Raw genomic sequence first — 15630 nt, 5'->3', positions numbered from 1 at the left:
AATTTTGTTATTGCCGGGGTATTGTCAGACTCAAAATATGATGATGTGGTTCAGGTTGTGATCAGACAGAATTTTATCAGACTGTGGTTAGGTTTGGCCTCTACATAGTGCTAAAATTGATGATGCCTCTTTCTTACAGTGACTCCCATGGATGAGCTATGGGCTGTTACCCCTGCTGGTGTTCTTACACAGCGGCTCACAAAGACCCTACCGCACAACGCTGGCAAAAACTATGGCAACACAGGCTCTCTCAGTGGGGAGGAGCTTGAAGAGGAGTGGGAGGTGATTTAGACACTTTGATTGAAACAATTCAGTATTAACTGTTCTTGTAAAAAAAAAAAAAAAACAGTTCAGTTTTGTTTGCTAGTGGGCACTTTACTCTTTTTGTTTTTAACCTGTGTACAGAAGCAAAGGGATCGAGTGCATGGAGTTGTACAGTGCTGTAAAACTTTGGAAAGTTGAATTTAGCAAAACAGGCTCAACAGGGTCAGTTGTTTTACTGTCTCAGTGCACCTTGTGACCAGACTTTTTGTTTCATTAGCTTGTTTGCACCAAACCCCTATTTATTTTTTTAATGTAAACTAGCAAGATTCATTTTGTTTATGTTTTTCAAGATACTGAAAAGGCCTGGTTGGTACCCCAGTGCACTTAGTGAAAAGTTTAATGTGAGTTATTATCTACTGAATTTTATCTGTCACAACCAGGATCCATGTTTACTAAATGTGTCACAGTAAGGTTGCTTATCTAGAATCAGATTTGGTTGCCAACATGTATTTGTTATAAGGTCAGAGACAAAAATGATTCAAGATGAGCACTCTTATCTGAGAAGCTGGTATATATGGCTCCTGGTTTACATTAGAAGATATTTGCAAAGCAAGGCTGTTTAAGGGATTCAGACTAAAATCTGGCCTTTAACGAAGGTAGGGAAAGCGGGGTTGTTTGTAAATAACACTAGTTAAATACTTGATTTGAGTGAAGTCATGTTAGTGTTTGGCACATATCTGCACTTGTGTCAAATAGAGAGCATGGTCTTTTACCTCCATGTTCACCCAGATAGCGTTATAAATTGGAGTTTGTATGGTAGTATGAAACTGACAAGAACGGTTCAACTCTTACATTGTAAAAAGATAAGTTTGCTATCATATGATTTAAAAAAAAAATGAAAACAGTTACAATATATCTGCAGCTTTCAGAGAATGCGCTTACGCGAAACAGTTACAGCACATGAGGCCTTGTTCACGTCCCGGAACATGCCATCCTGAATTCAGTGAATTGATGATCCACAGCCTGCATAGCAACCGGAGACGTCACCATGGTGCTCAGAGAACCACCTAGCTAAATACGTTTACAATAGCAAGTAAGATGAGCTAACCCATCCACTGACTACAGCCTCTCCTGTGGATACAAAGTCAAAACAGAAACAGGATCAGCTTTGGAATAAAGCTTAAGCTAAAGCCATGTTAACACAGAAGCAAAATCACTGGGGTCTTTGGTCATTTGTACTAACTTGATCATCTTTGGTGTGCCATTCTGACAAGACTGATGTCTGGATATGACTGGATATGTCTATCAAACGCTCACCTGCCACGAGAAACCTTGTAGATCCACCTTGCTGGTGTACAGAGACTGTGGCCAATCTGCTGTACTGCATAATCTTTGTCAGCTTCTAGTCCTTCATCAGTGACCACAGATTTTTGAATGATGGACTGTTTAACTTAATAATAATAATAATAATAATATCTGTTCAACATTGGTCATGTGGTAAGAAACTACATGCAGCATTATGTAACTGTATTACTGTATTGTGGACCTGTAACATAGGTGGACCAAATAAAGTGTCAAGTGGAAGTACACTGGGTTTCTAATGAAGTACAGGGTGAGTTTGTAAATGAAGTTTACTGTAGTGTTCATACATGATTATAATGTCAGGGAATTTTTGTTGTTCTTTCAATATTATTACCACTGACATTGATAAATATTCACCCAAGAAATGTCCACACGAAACCGTTCACACAGGACTGTCTGAACATGATCAACATTGGTAATAAGAACAGAGAACCCCAGTAATTTTAATCCTATATGAATAGGACTTAAAGGGAAATTCCACTGAAGTTTTTGTGTAATTTAATCGTTGACATGTAAACAAAATTCTCCAGAGTGGTTTGAGAAACTGAGAAACTTGCAAAGTAATGTTTTCTTTACAGTGGTGGTGATGGTGGTGGTGAAGATCACATAAATATATTGATTTTATTTAATATCTGAAACAACCAGCGAATCTGCACAGCTTGAAAGTTTTATTCTGTGATGTTGATGCTGGTAAAATAGTGTAAATGTGAAGATGACACGTTCCTTAAAGGGCCCATATCCTACATTTTTCTTGATTTTTTTCCAACTAAAGTTCACGTATGACGTGTTTTTATTTACCACCACAGTCTTGACCATGACAATTTTCCAACATCTACATATTTGTAACCATGTTCATGTAATAAAGTTCTGTGAGGAAGCTTTTAGAGGCATAAATTACCTTGGATGTCTGGTTCCTATCAACACCAATGTGAACAAATTTGACTTCACGTTTCTCTACAATCAAATCGCGGTCAATGACTGTCTACATCTCAACCCTTTACTTATACAAATCTTGGTGATATTTCCTTTTAAGACATGCTTACATAGATATTCATGTACCTGCTGTTTGTCAGTTTAAGCAACATCTGTGCAGGACAGTAGAAAGGGGATGGAGAGGGGCATTTTTTGGCTCTTTTCTTCATATATTCTGTTCAGTAATTTGGTTCATTTTTTGCAGTAGGCGTATTAGTGCTATTGAAAGTCTTTGACTCCACACTTTTAAGCTGCTTTGTTGACAGAAGCTGTCATAGTCTGTTTTCAGTGAACTGTATTTTAATGCTAATGCATTTTTCATGTAACTCGGTATAGAGAATGCATCTTATTAATGAATGAATAAGTGTATCGTAGCTAATTTAATATGAGGCCAAAATAATGGTCTGACATTTGATAATCTGCCCTTTTCTTCCAAGCCTCTGACTTTGACTCATCTGTGAACTCCCCTTTATGTATTGGACTACAAACACCTCAGAAATGTCATTATGCAATTAGCAAGTAGAAATGATCATACCAGTGTACTGATTTCTTTTGTTCACTGTTGTTTTTTTCCTTTTACATGTGAAACTTTGCCTTTAATTTAGTAATTCAGGGGGTTACCCTGCTCCTCTTCTCTGACCACAATACTGTTGCTGACAGTAAAACAGTAAGCTCTTTTGGACTTGCCTCAGAGCAGCGACACTACGTCTGTGTGATTTGCCTGATATCATTAACCATGCTTTTACATCAGTGTATTTATTTCATGCATAGTCTATACAAAACTTCCAAAATAAAAAGTTTACAACAAAGATGGCTAAGCCTCATTATTACTGTTGCAGGTGGTTACAGGCAATGAAAGAGACAGAGGCTCCAAATTCCAGAAGGGTGTTTTTTCTTAGTTGTTTTTGGTTTTGTTGTTACTGCTGTTGTTTTTATTTGTTTAGTTTTTGTTGCTGTTTCTTTTGAGTTTTTGTTTGTTTTTAACAGAAAATGTGGTTTTCTTGTTCTTTAACACATGGTTTGTGTGCAATGTAGCTGACTGATGGAAAAACCTCTGCGATCTCACTGCACTTTCAAAAATGAACAGTTCTTGCAAAAATAAACGTTTAATATTTTCACCATGACTTTCACACATTTCACTGCATCAGATATACATTCACACGCCTCTTTCTACAGTCACAGCTATTCACATATGTACAGTGTCTCTCCTCCCGCTTCACTCTACCACCCCCCACTGCTGCAGTCTGAACTCTGGTGGCCGGAGGAAGCGCGGCAGCGACTCCAGCAGCTCGGCGCGCGCCGACAGCAGCGTGCGCGTGCATAGCAGGAGAAGCGTGGGGGGCGCGCGCCCGGACAACCAGCCGTACGCGCGCTCCCCGAGCAGGCGCGTCCACCGCGCGGCGTCCTCGAGCAGCTGTAACCTCTTGCTGAAGCGCATCGCGGGCATGAAGAGCAGGAGGTAGCCGAGGCACGCGCGTCTGGCTCGCGCGTCATCGCCATCCGCGTCCCCGCTGCGCTCTATCTGCTCTAGCAGGCAGTCCAGAGGTGTGTCTCCCGCACCGTCCGTCACGTAAGGGCACGCGCCATTCGCCAGCAGCGCCAGCAGACACTCGGCGCGTGCCAGCTCGCACGCCACATGCAACGCGCTCTTTCCGCCGCTGTGCATGCAGCCGTGGCCGTCCAGGAAAGCGCGCCTCTCGTCCTCGCTTAAGTCCGCCGCGGCCTCCAGCATCACGCCGAGGATTGCTACGCGCTCGTGGCGCACGGCCAGCGCCAAATGCGGCGCGGCGGCGTCCGTGCACGCACAACAGCGAAAGCTCGGGCTAGGCGCTTCCAGCGCGCGCGACGGGTAGGAGCGCAGAAGGTGGCGCGCGTACGCCTGGTGGTCGTGCACGAGCGCGTAGAGCAGCGCCTCGCAGGGCGCGAAGGCGCGCGCGCGCCCGTCCTCCTCCCAGTGTAAGGCCTCGGTGGCGCGCATCTCCTCTAGCAGCCAAACGGGCAGCAGGTCGCGCACGGCGCGGTAGAAAGCGAAGGAGCTCCGCTTGCACTGGGACTCGGATTTATAGTCCTCGCGCGCGCGCCATGCCACATCCAACGGCATCGTCACTGTGCCTCTGTCAGCTTCTCCAAACCACTTCTCAGTTCACTTCTGCCCTCTTATTTTTCTTTTGTTTCATACACACTTTGTTTTTTTTTTTTGTTTTCACTTTCTGGAAGACACCGAGAACCTATGCAGTCTTTCTGTCTACTGACTGCAGGTCGTCTAGGTTTCTCTGTTGTGGTTGGCGAAACTCCGGCGTGCTCTCGTGTCTCCCGTAGCCAGAGCGGCTCCTCTCCTCCTCCAAACCCCCTCTAAACGCTGGTCGCACGGTCCTTATACCCTCGTATCCCTCCTCCCCCTCCACCTGCCCTCAGGGCCGACGTCACATTGGGCCCCGGCGCTGTGGCGTCACGCGGCGGCACACCGCCCCGGTCTTTTCCATTTTAGCTGAGAGCTGCAGAGTGTCCCGCATAGAGCACATTCACTGAATGCCTTCTTATCTAATAGTGCACTGCGCTGAATGCTGGAGCAGAGCGAGCGAGCAAACTGCTGGAGCTTCTCACTTTACCCTGTCAGTCGCTCTATTACATAACCTAATCAGTAGTGTCTCTCAGAGTGTTCAGATCGTGCTTTTGGCCACATAAAGCACTGCTAAAATATTTAGAAGGTTCTGTGTAAAATATGAAGTCTGGTATAGGTCTGTATTAGGCGATGTATTGTACAGTATATAGGCTGTTACATTAACATGTACATTTATTAAGGTAATAATGAAATTAGACGTGGTAGCCTCTCCAGACATAAAGGTAATCACAGTTAATCTTATTTTTCACTTTTTCTTAAAAAGCTCAATTACAAAGTCATTGTATTGTGTATGCTAAATGTTTTTTGTAACATAATGTGCCTATATACAGTATGTCATATGGATCATTTACAAATAATATACTAACTATCAGCTAAAAGTGGAATAAACAGCAGTTGCCTAAAGTGTCTACTGTGTGGGCACATATGAGCTCCGTTGGTGGGCAGTGCAGCCGCAGGAGGTGAAGGTGTATGTTCAGGAATCAAAGGCTAACTGTGTCACCTAGTGGATGAACACCGAATAACATAGTTTTCAGTTTGTAAGGGACAAGTTTTTTTAAGGTGTTTAAACAGTGTTTTTCCCCAGTGTCCTTGTCTATTCAGGATCCTCTTGATCTAAAATTAATTGTAGTCATAGATGTGATCAGTCACAAAGCAGTACTGACGCTGTCACAAACATAATCTAATGAAATTCAATGGAAAAAGATTTAGAGACTAAATGGTAATGAGGAAAAGTCCAGATTCTTTTCTTCACAAAGATACTTAATAGTAAATGTGTTATGGTTTGGAAATACAAACATAGTTAAATACATGTAACTATAGTAAATGCAAATACTTCACACCTGCTACATGTTTTTGCTTGATCAAGAATGCCAGGATACATGCAAAGGAAAAAAAGCTACAACAGTGGTCAGTTCACCCAGAGCAATCAGTTGGTCTCAAGTGAATAATCTCCTGAGAAATACACGTTAACTGCTGAGCTACCAGCACCACTCATTTTAATTTGGCTAGCTTGTAAAGTGTCTTTTAAACTTGTTTTAGCCCAGTATTGTCTCAGTCCATTTCACAGTAAACCAGAAAGTGAGTCTGAAATATTTTAAAAACACAGAGGAAACTTCTCCCTACCTAATACACTGCCCGTTCTTCCTTCTTTATTTTCTCCCTGTTAATCCACTATGTTCACATTACCCACCTGAAGTGGCACAAATCTGTTTTTTGGCCTAATGTGACAACAATCTAATCTTTTTAAATTAGATCTGAGCCACTTTCAGCCACTTACATTAACATGTATCCTGGGTGATACAATCAGTTCAGGTGTAAGTCAATCTAAGTACAGGTGTGAACTGGGTACAATCACTCAAACTACACCTTCAAAGGTGGTCAGAGATGCATATGACCACGTAACATTTTATAGCGTGAACGTTAAAGCACAGAGTATGTCTGGCTTTAGAGGACATTCAGCTACAGCTCACTCAGCCAATCAAAAGACTACAACAAACATAAAACTGGACAAGTGACCTCTTTGGATGAATTAGCCTCGCATGTGATTCCTGCTGTCACTGTGCTACACAGACTTGTTGAGACAGATGAGGAGTGCTGATCAAAACTATGAAACTTTCTTTACTTACAGCTGTACAGACAGCCTCAATCTGCTGCGTCACAGAAGAGTTGAAAGCAACTGTGTAGCTTAATATTTTGCCTCCTCTACTGTTTGTTCACAAGTTGCATTAGCGGTTCATGTGGTCTGAACATTTGTAATAGCCCTTTCATTTACATGGGTTCAGGGTACATTTCTGTTTGACAATTAACACAGTGAGAGACTGATGTAGTGAATGTGGGTGGTACCTTTCCTCCAGTCACTAAATGCTTTTGAGACATTTAGGCTGTATTCAGACTGCAGGCAAATCAGATCTTTTGAGACAACTGTCCACACTGTTATTGGCAAGAGATCAGATTAGATTTGTGTGTCCAGACATCACTAACCTATCTGTGCTGTGGTAATGACATACATAACTATGTAGCCATGCTGGTGATGCAGATTTCAGAAGATGATTCAGGAGAGATGGAGGTGCATCATCTTGCCCTCCAAACTCCTCAAAATTCTCTGGCATGAACTGTTAGCACTTTTCTTGATTCCCCACAACGTCTGTCGCTGCATCAGATGATGTCTTTGAAATCATTGTTTTTGGTGTGTTGTGAGTGAAGCAAAAGATGCTTAAAAATCTGGATCCAGTTTTCAATTTTTTGAATTTTTTGATCAAAAATCAATGTCTGGATACAATCTAGATATAAATCTGGATACAATCTAGATATGCCAAAAATCAGATTTGTCCTGGCAGTTTGAACAAGGCATTAAAAATGCCAGGTGTGAACAGCTGCATGTATTGCTGTCCACTTATGATCAGATCATTTGTGATGGATGTTAATATTGAGTGTGAACAGGGCCTGTCGTCCCCAATTGGATACATATCCAATTCATAGCCGTGCAAGCTTAATAAGAATGATCAGATCACAATTCATGTGGGGGTTTTTTGAACCATCAAGTTAGGACGATTTTTGCTGAGCAAAAAATTGGAGTAATTCAATGAGGCTTGTAATGTGAAAGCAACATAGATCTTTACTAAAGAGGGTTCAACTGCCTGAGAGCAAAAGAAAGATTCCTCTTTCAGTTTCTAACAGTTGATTGACCTAAGGGATTAACTCCTGTGGGTGGGGCCACAGGGGCACTGGCCCACTTTGATTGAGCCCTTAGTGCACCTTTCCTGTCACTCACCACCCACATATTACTAGTTGACATGCAAGCTTGATGCCTTTCAGCAAAATTCACCATTTTGATTCTCCTCACGTGAATCATGAGCTTGGGAGAGGTTTTATTTTGATCTCTGCTGTCAAAAAGGCCAGTTCAGAAGAAGAATCCTGTCTTCCCCAGCAGAAGATCATAGTCCTTTATATACACATATAATAGTTTGACACATGAAACATGAAAAAGTTTTGAGAACAGTTTCATATGTAGACTGTGACTACACTCAATAGCTTTTAATATGTGTTACAAAACTGTTAATATGTGTAGTCTACCTTAACATATTTTAGCAACCAATACAAGCAGCCATTACTTTGTTTTTGCCTGAAATGTAGATTTATGTGGACTGTCTGCTGAGAGCTAAACAGTTCACTACAAATTACATTGCAAGTGGCAATCTTCAGGATCCAAGTACGGCATGCCTAATGGCCTCTGTTTACAATAACGCTTCAGTAAAAAGCAGATGTCTGCCAAAGGCTTGTGTTTAGATGTTTTTACCATGTCTTCTACTTAACGTAAAACCCACTGAATAATATATGTTATGAGCTACATCAGCAGGGTGCTTGGTGCCTAAAGTGTTATATTTTGAAACTAAATATATTAAGAGATATTATGAGGTAATTATAGAGCTCTTTGAACTTGAAAGCATTAATTTGGCCCCTAAAATAAAAACTATGGCTGCATTTTGGCCCCACCTAAAAAAAATCTGAGAATTGCTCATGAAGGCGTTGTCTGCTGACAAAAACATTCTGTTGTCCCACTGTAGCCAACTGACAGTATGCCTTTATCCCCAACCTGTTGAACCTGCACAATCTGCAAATATTGTGTAAATATTTTACTGCTATGAACTGCTGTGACTCACATTATAGCAAACCATGTATTTGGTACCCAGCTTATGTTACTTTACTTAAAAATATTTTTGAGAAGGTGTCATTTGACTGCTGTTTGACTGTTGTTTTTTTTTTTAAATAAAATGATCTAACATTTCTACATACTGCAAACCTCTTTGTACATAGCTACACTTTACTTTTGGTTTTACTTCAGCAAAAAAAAAATTCAGGACATGATTCATAAAATAAACCAAATGCTTAAAATGATAGATATTTAGATTTCTTATGCTGCTCCTTAAACCATACACCCTTAAGCAAAACAGTGGACACTCAGTCACACTTAAGACAAAAAGCAAATTTTTGTTTAAAGTAAGGATGTATCGATACCATTGTTTTCAGACCAAGTACAGGTTATTTAAGTACTTGCTGATACTGATACCATGAGTAACCTATTTAGAATTAAGCTGTTGTTAGTGTAAATGGGTGCAGTGTACCTTAACAGTTAAAGCATTAAAATCTATGCTACATTAGTTAATGTTAGCTTCGGATCGAGTAGCGCTGCAGTGGAGAAGAGTGGGTTTTCTTCCAGGTCAGAAAAGTATGTTTCATAGTTTTGAACAGCGCTCCCCATCTGTCTCTTCCAACAACAGTCTCTGTAGTCACTGAGCTGTAGCTGCCAGACATACACTGTACAATTTTAGAAATCTTGTTTCTTAGTGACAACTCACATTGTTTGAAATAATGCGTTGCGTATTAAGTACTGAGTAGCAATGCTAAGAAACTGTGCTACAACAGCTTTGCTAACTTGTGCCACACTGTGCACTTAAAGTGAAAGTGAATCTATGGATTATTTTACAAAGAATTAAAAAAAAAATCTCTGCATTAAAGTTTATAGTTTGGAATTCTATCAATCTACAATCAAACAGAAAGTAGGCAGATGGACTTGTCAAGATTTTTACTTTCGTTTTGCTAGCCTACGTGTCTCCACCCATATTGTGGAATCTCACAGTGTATACCTGGCAGAAATATGCTAGGACCACTGATTAGCATTCCAACTGTATGAGCAGACTCTCCTTCACCGTCAGCTTGAGTCATTTTTCACTTGCGCAGCAGCACACACTGGCTTACACTCATGGTATCGAGTGGTGTTGGATGTTGGTATCGGTGCATTTTTATATATGAGTAAGTGTAAGAGTTTATATATAAGTAAGTGTAAATGAGCACAGTATCAGGCTGATTCCCTATACTAGAATCGGTATCGGTGCATCCCTAGTGTAAAGTAAGATATTAACCATACAGTACTGTACAATAGTTTACAAAATTGCAGCCATGAGAGTTTTAGATTGTTTATTTTAGCAGTAAGTATGTTTTTATACAATCATTATATAATGTTCAATTAAATATAAATACATACTGTGAAACTTATAAGTTAATGCTGATTTAATTCCTAAGAGTTTTTTTAGTTCTCTTTTTCACATACAACACTGTTGATTACAGCATTCTATGGCCTAGGGATGAGTAATAGTACTCAAATACTCAGTTAACCATTCAATGTGCCAGTATCCAAATACCAAATCACTGTTTGGGTATTCATTATGTTTCATCACAGGACATAGAAAATAATCAGCATAACAATTCAGGTTTTGTTTTTTAAGAAAAGACTGTAAAATGTGACAATTTAGTGAGGAAGGATATTATACTCTGCTATTACAACAACAGTACTCAAAAAGGGAGTAGCATTCAAACAATGATTGCTGGGGATTAGTGGGCCCATAGAGTCTATGGACTCATGCTGTTGGTGCCAAATTCTGACCCTACCATATGTGTGTCTCAGCAGAAAACGAGATTCATCACACTCCAGAAGAAAGGTACTAAACTGTCACTGGTTACCCCTCTTGTCACTGGGGTGGTACCCTCAAGGGTACATCTCAGTACCTTTAGTTAGGGAACATAATTGTGCCATAATCCACTGAAATCACATTTTCTATGTTGTACTGATCCACACACCAGGATTTTTATTTTATTGTTCTATTTTGAAACATTGGGTTATGAAAGGGTACAAATATATTCTTTTCCACTAGGAAAAACATATTGCGGGCACACAAATGGACCTTAAAACCCTTGTTGTCCCTTCAAGGATACATTTACATTGTTTTTACCTTGATGAACAAAAAATGTACCCACACAGTACTTTTATTTCTAACAGTGCAGACCATGCTTTTTAGCAACGTGGCAAGCCTTGGCCTGTTCTTGTTCATAAAGGACTTGACTATGTTTGGACATTTCCCTTTCATACACAAGCATTTACATCAACTCTTTTAAAATATTTTCTTAACAGTTAACAACGTTCATAGTCTTAAATTATCCATGTCAGCTTTTTAGAATGTGTTGTAGCCATCAATTTCAGAATAAGTGTATATTTACTAAAAACTATGCAGTTCATAGTGTAAAATATTAATTGCTTTGTTTTTGTACAGCTTTTGTTAAATTGTTTTACTACTCTGTGTTTCTGTAAAAAAGTTCTGAAAAAGTTAACATGCTTGCAAACAAACAGATACATAGCTTAATTACTTTAATGACTTCCACACTGGTCCTAATAATTCCAATGATAGATCTTTGTCTGTAAACTGTATAATGCAAGACTTATTCAAAATATACATACACAGTTGCACCACACATGTACACCACCTTGCATTCAACATACTAATCTGGTAAAAAACAAAAACAAAATATCTTGTATCTTATAAAACAATAGTGTGGTTTGACATACATGAAACATTAAAGCGTCACTGCATTTACAGGAAATATGGCTTTCTATAGTGTGCAGAATATTTTTGTATGAAACTTAATCTCTCTGTGGAACACCCACATCAACGATGTGACAGAAGCAAGTGTGTGACGCATCAGCTATCTGGAGGGTGAGAGATGGCTCAAGCACTGGGCTGGGTTACTCTTAGCACGCCATGTAGCAACAACAGGTTTAGTCACTGCTCTAGTTATTATTTTGAGATACACTACATTTCCAAAAGTATTTGCTCATCTGCCTTTACACACATGTGAACTTGAGTGACATCCCATTCTTAATCTATAGGCTTTAATAAGATGTCGGCCTATTCTTTGCTGCTATAACAGCTTCAGTTCATCCCAAAAGTGTTCTGTTGGGTTGAGGTCAGGACTCTGTGCAGGCCATTCAAGTTCTTCCACACCAAACTCGCTCATCCATGTCTTTATGGACCTTGCTTTGAGCATTGGTGCGCAGTCATGTTCGAACAGGAAGGGGCCAACTCCAAACTGTTCCCACAAAGTTGGGAGCATGAAATTGTCAAAAATCTCTTGGTCTGCTGAAGCATCAAGAGTTCCTTTCACTGGAACTACCGGGCCGAGCCCAACTCCTGAAAAAAACCCCACACCATAATCCCCCCTCCACCAAACTTTACACTTCGCACAATATAGTCAGACAAGTACCGTTTTCCTGGCAACCGGCAAACCCAGACTTGGATTGCCAGACAGAGAAGTGTGATTTGTCACTCCAGAGAACACGTCTCCACTGCTCTAGAGTCCAGTGGCGGCATTTTACACCGCTGTATTTCATGCTTTGCATTGAGCTTGGTGATGTAAGGCTTAGATGCAGCTATGCACTGTTCTTGAGCTTATCTGATGGCCACATGAAAGTTGAAGGTCTGTAGCGATTGACTCTGTTGGCGACCTCTGCGCACTATTGCGCCTCAGCATCCACTGACCCCGCTCTGTCATTTTACGTGGCCTACCACTTCATGGCTGAGTTGCTGTCGTTTCCACTTTGTTATAATACCACTGACAGTTGACTGTGGAATATTTAGTAGTGAGGAAATTTCACGACTGTATTTGTTGCACAGGTGGGATCCTGTCACGGTACTACGCTGGAATTCACTGAGCTCCTGAGAGCGACCCATTCTTTCACAGATGTTTGTAGAAGCAGTCTGCAGGCCTAGGTGCTTGGTTTTATACACTTGTGGCCATGGAAGTGATTGGAACACCTGAATTCAATTATTTGGATGAGTGAGTGAATACTGCTCATTATGTTGGAATGAGATGTTCAGCAAGCATGTATGGATGTGTTGTTCAATTGTCTACATACTTTTGGCTGTCTATTGTAGATGTTTTTGTGGAGTTATTGTTGAGGACAAATTTACATAATACACTCTTAAAATACTTTGGAGTGGTGCCATATAATAGAATTGCTTTTGGTTCCATAAAAGACCTTTCCATGGAGCCATTTTTATAATAAGATGTGCAAATATGAGGAACATTTAAAGATTTGAAGAATGTCCACATTATGTAAAGATTCTACACTGATTCAAGTTTTATATCATAACCACATATACAAGCCAAAAACACATTTTGGAATCACTGAGCATAAAATAGCAAAATACACTGGACACTGTGTACACATAATAAATAGACATGTTACAGTTGTATATGTACATAAAGCGCAAAGGCATCAGTGCAAAAAATCTACATGAGGTGCAGAAGACAGTAGCCTTATACCCAAAACACTTTTGGTGGAAATCTTCCTCGATAACTTTCAGTTCTATACAGCTTGAAACATTCATAAGAGAGGGAACAATGACAAGGTGAGAAGGAGATGGACAGAAAAATGATGCTAAACAAATGGTATGACCATTGGACTGCAGTCATGGGTTCTGGCTTTGAAAGAAGATGAAGTCAAGAGGTGGATTCAGAAGGAAGGATTTCTTGTAAAGATCAAGCATACATTGTGTGGTGTTATGTTCAGGCCATGGATATGGTGGACAAGCTGAATCAGCTGATTGGCAGGACTGACATCAGAAAATTACCACTTATGACCACTAATTACCACTAATTACCACTGTAAACAACTTTGATCCAGCTGGCTTGAGTGCTAAAAAGAAAACACCGTTTGGACACTCCTCACCACTATGCAAAGGAACTCTTGCATTCCAAGAGGAAGAGACGAAATACACCTCCCCAACATGACACCACTCTGGAGACCTGCTGCTGAACAACAGTCAGCTGGAGATATGTGGTCAGAAAATCCTATAAGATGTATGATTTTTAACATATTTTAGGACCAATACAACAGGAATCCTATTTGGAATCCTAAGTTGTCACCAAAGGGGTGAATTATTCTTAAACTGACTAAATATGTCTTTAAGGCCTGTGTACCACCAAAGAAATGTCTTCATAGCATAATTTTACCTACGTCTCCCATTATAAAATACTGAACACATGTGATCATTTGCATTTCAAGATGAATGTGTATAGAAATCCTAGCTATAACGTTCTTACAGGATTTTTATATTTAGATTTTATAAGGGTAACAATTTATAATGACTTACTTGGTCATATTACACTTGTTTGTTCAGTTGTCCTATGGTTGCATCTTTATGATTGTTATAATTTGGCATGTGGTCCACTGTGTCCAAAGACCTCTTTAATTGACCGTTGTTCAACAGCAGCTCTCCAGAGTGGAGAATGGAGCTCTCCATTTTGGAGAGGTGACTTTTATGTCAAGCTTCTTCTTCCACCTTGTCCTGCACTTAAGGATTTCAGACATATTTTGGAACCAGTCCTAAATGAGTCCTACTTAACATCCTATGGGAATCTTATTGCACATTTCATATACTTTTGAAATTTGAATTGGATTGAATTGAATTGGAACAACACCAGCATCATCAAGTTTACTGATGATACTACAGTCGTTGGACTGATCACTGGTGGGGACGAGACAGCGTACAGGAAGGAGGTGGTTGAGCTGGTGGCCTGGTGTTATGACAACAATCTTTCCTTGAATGCAGACAAAACCAAGGAAATGATTGTTGATCCAAAGCAGAAGCCGGAGCCCCCCACACCCCTGTACATTGATAAGACAGAGGTGGAGAATTCCTCGGCATCCACATCAGTGAGGATCTCACCTGGTCACACACCACACACCTCATCATCAGGAAGTCGCAGTAGCAACTGTACTTTCTAAGAAGACTGAGGAAATTTGGCATGCCAGGCAAAATTCTCATCACCTTCTACAGGAGTACGATTGAGAGTGTTCTTACCAGCTCCATCACGGTCTGGTATAGAAACTGCACTGCTCAGGACAGAAAGGCGATCAAAACTGCACAGTCCATCACAGGAGCAGCCTTCCCCTCACTACAGGACATTTATCACGCCAGGGTCATCAGGAGGGCCCGCAACATCATCAGGGACAGTACACACCCCCAGCAGAGACTCTTCACACTTCTACCTTCAGGCAGACATTACAGGAGTGTGAAGTGCAGGACTGCAAGACTGACCAACAGTTTCTATTCACAGGCAATCAGGCTGGTGAATGCCTCACTTACTCTCTTCCCCCCCCTCCCACTCTGAACTGGTTTAACCTTGCACTCAATAGCTACACCTTACCTACACTGTACTGCTGCTGTTAGAACAAAACTGTTTACATCTATCACCTGTACAGAACAATATTATTTACTGTTGACATCTATCACCTGCACAGAACACTACCGTTTACTGTTTACATCTGTTACTTGATGCACTTTATGAACAACTCTGCTCTACATATTTGCACATACACTCGTGTAACTTTAATTTTATTTCAACTTTGCACATACTGTACATTTTTACTTTTAGCTACTGTTTTAGAGTTATTCTTATATTTTCTTTTTTTATTCTAAGATTATATTTGGTGAATGGGGGAACAGCAAAGTAAGAATTTCATTGTACAGTGTAACTGCCTGTTCTGCTGTGCATATGACAATAAAACTCTTGAA

At 40.4% G+C, this 15630-nt stretch overlaps 2 protein-coding genes across 2 annotated transcripts in view; one reads left to right on the top strand and one right to left on the bottom strand.

The window, feature by feature from the left end:
* tecpr2 (tectonin beta-propeller repeat containing 2) overlaps window positions 1-3407 on the top strand; it is a 32022-nt gene extending 28615 nt beyond the window's left edge. Inside the window, exon 20 of the mRNA XM_017703302.2 lies at window positions 140-3407. Within this exon, the coding sequence (XP_017558791.1) occupies window positions 140-291 (152 nt within the window). The 3' untranslated portion in view covers window positions 292-3407. The remainder of the gene's footprint in view (window positions 1-139) is intronic.
* A 278-nt stretch (window positions 3408-3685) lies between these two features.
* Window positions 3686-4964, bottom strand: ankrd9 (ankyrin repeat domain 9). Its single transcript, XM_017703306.2, has one exon. It carries the CDS (start codon window positions 4697-4699, stop codon window positions 3815-3817), a length of 885 nt encoding a protein of 294 aa, XP_017558795.1. The 5' UTR covers window positions 4700-4964; the 3' UTR covers window positions 3686-3814.
* Between the last annotated feature and the right edge of the window lie 10666 nt (window positions 4965-15630).

The sequence above is a fragment of the Pygocentrus nattereri genome, chromosome 10 (genome assembly GCF_015220715.1).
Source record: "Pygocentrus nattereri isolate fPygNat1 chromosome 10, fPygNat1.pri, whole genome shotgun sequence".
Taxonomy (NCBI): Eukaryota; Metazoa; Chordata; class Actinopteri; order Characiformes; family Serrasalmidae; genus Pygocentrus; species Pygocentrus nattereri.
This window is presented reverse-complemented; position numbering and strand designations above follow the sequence as displayed.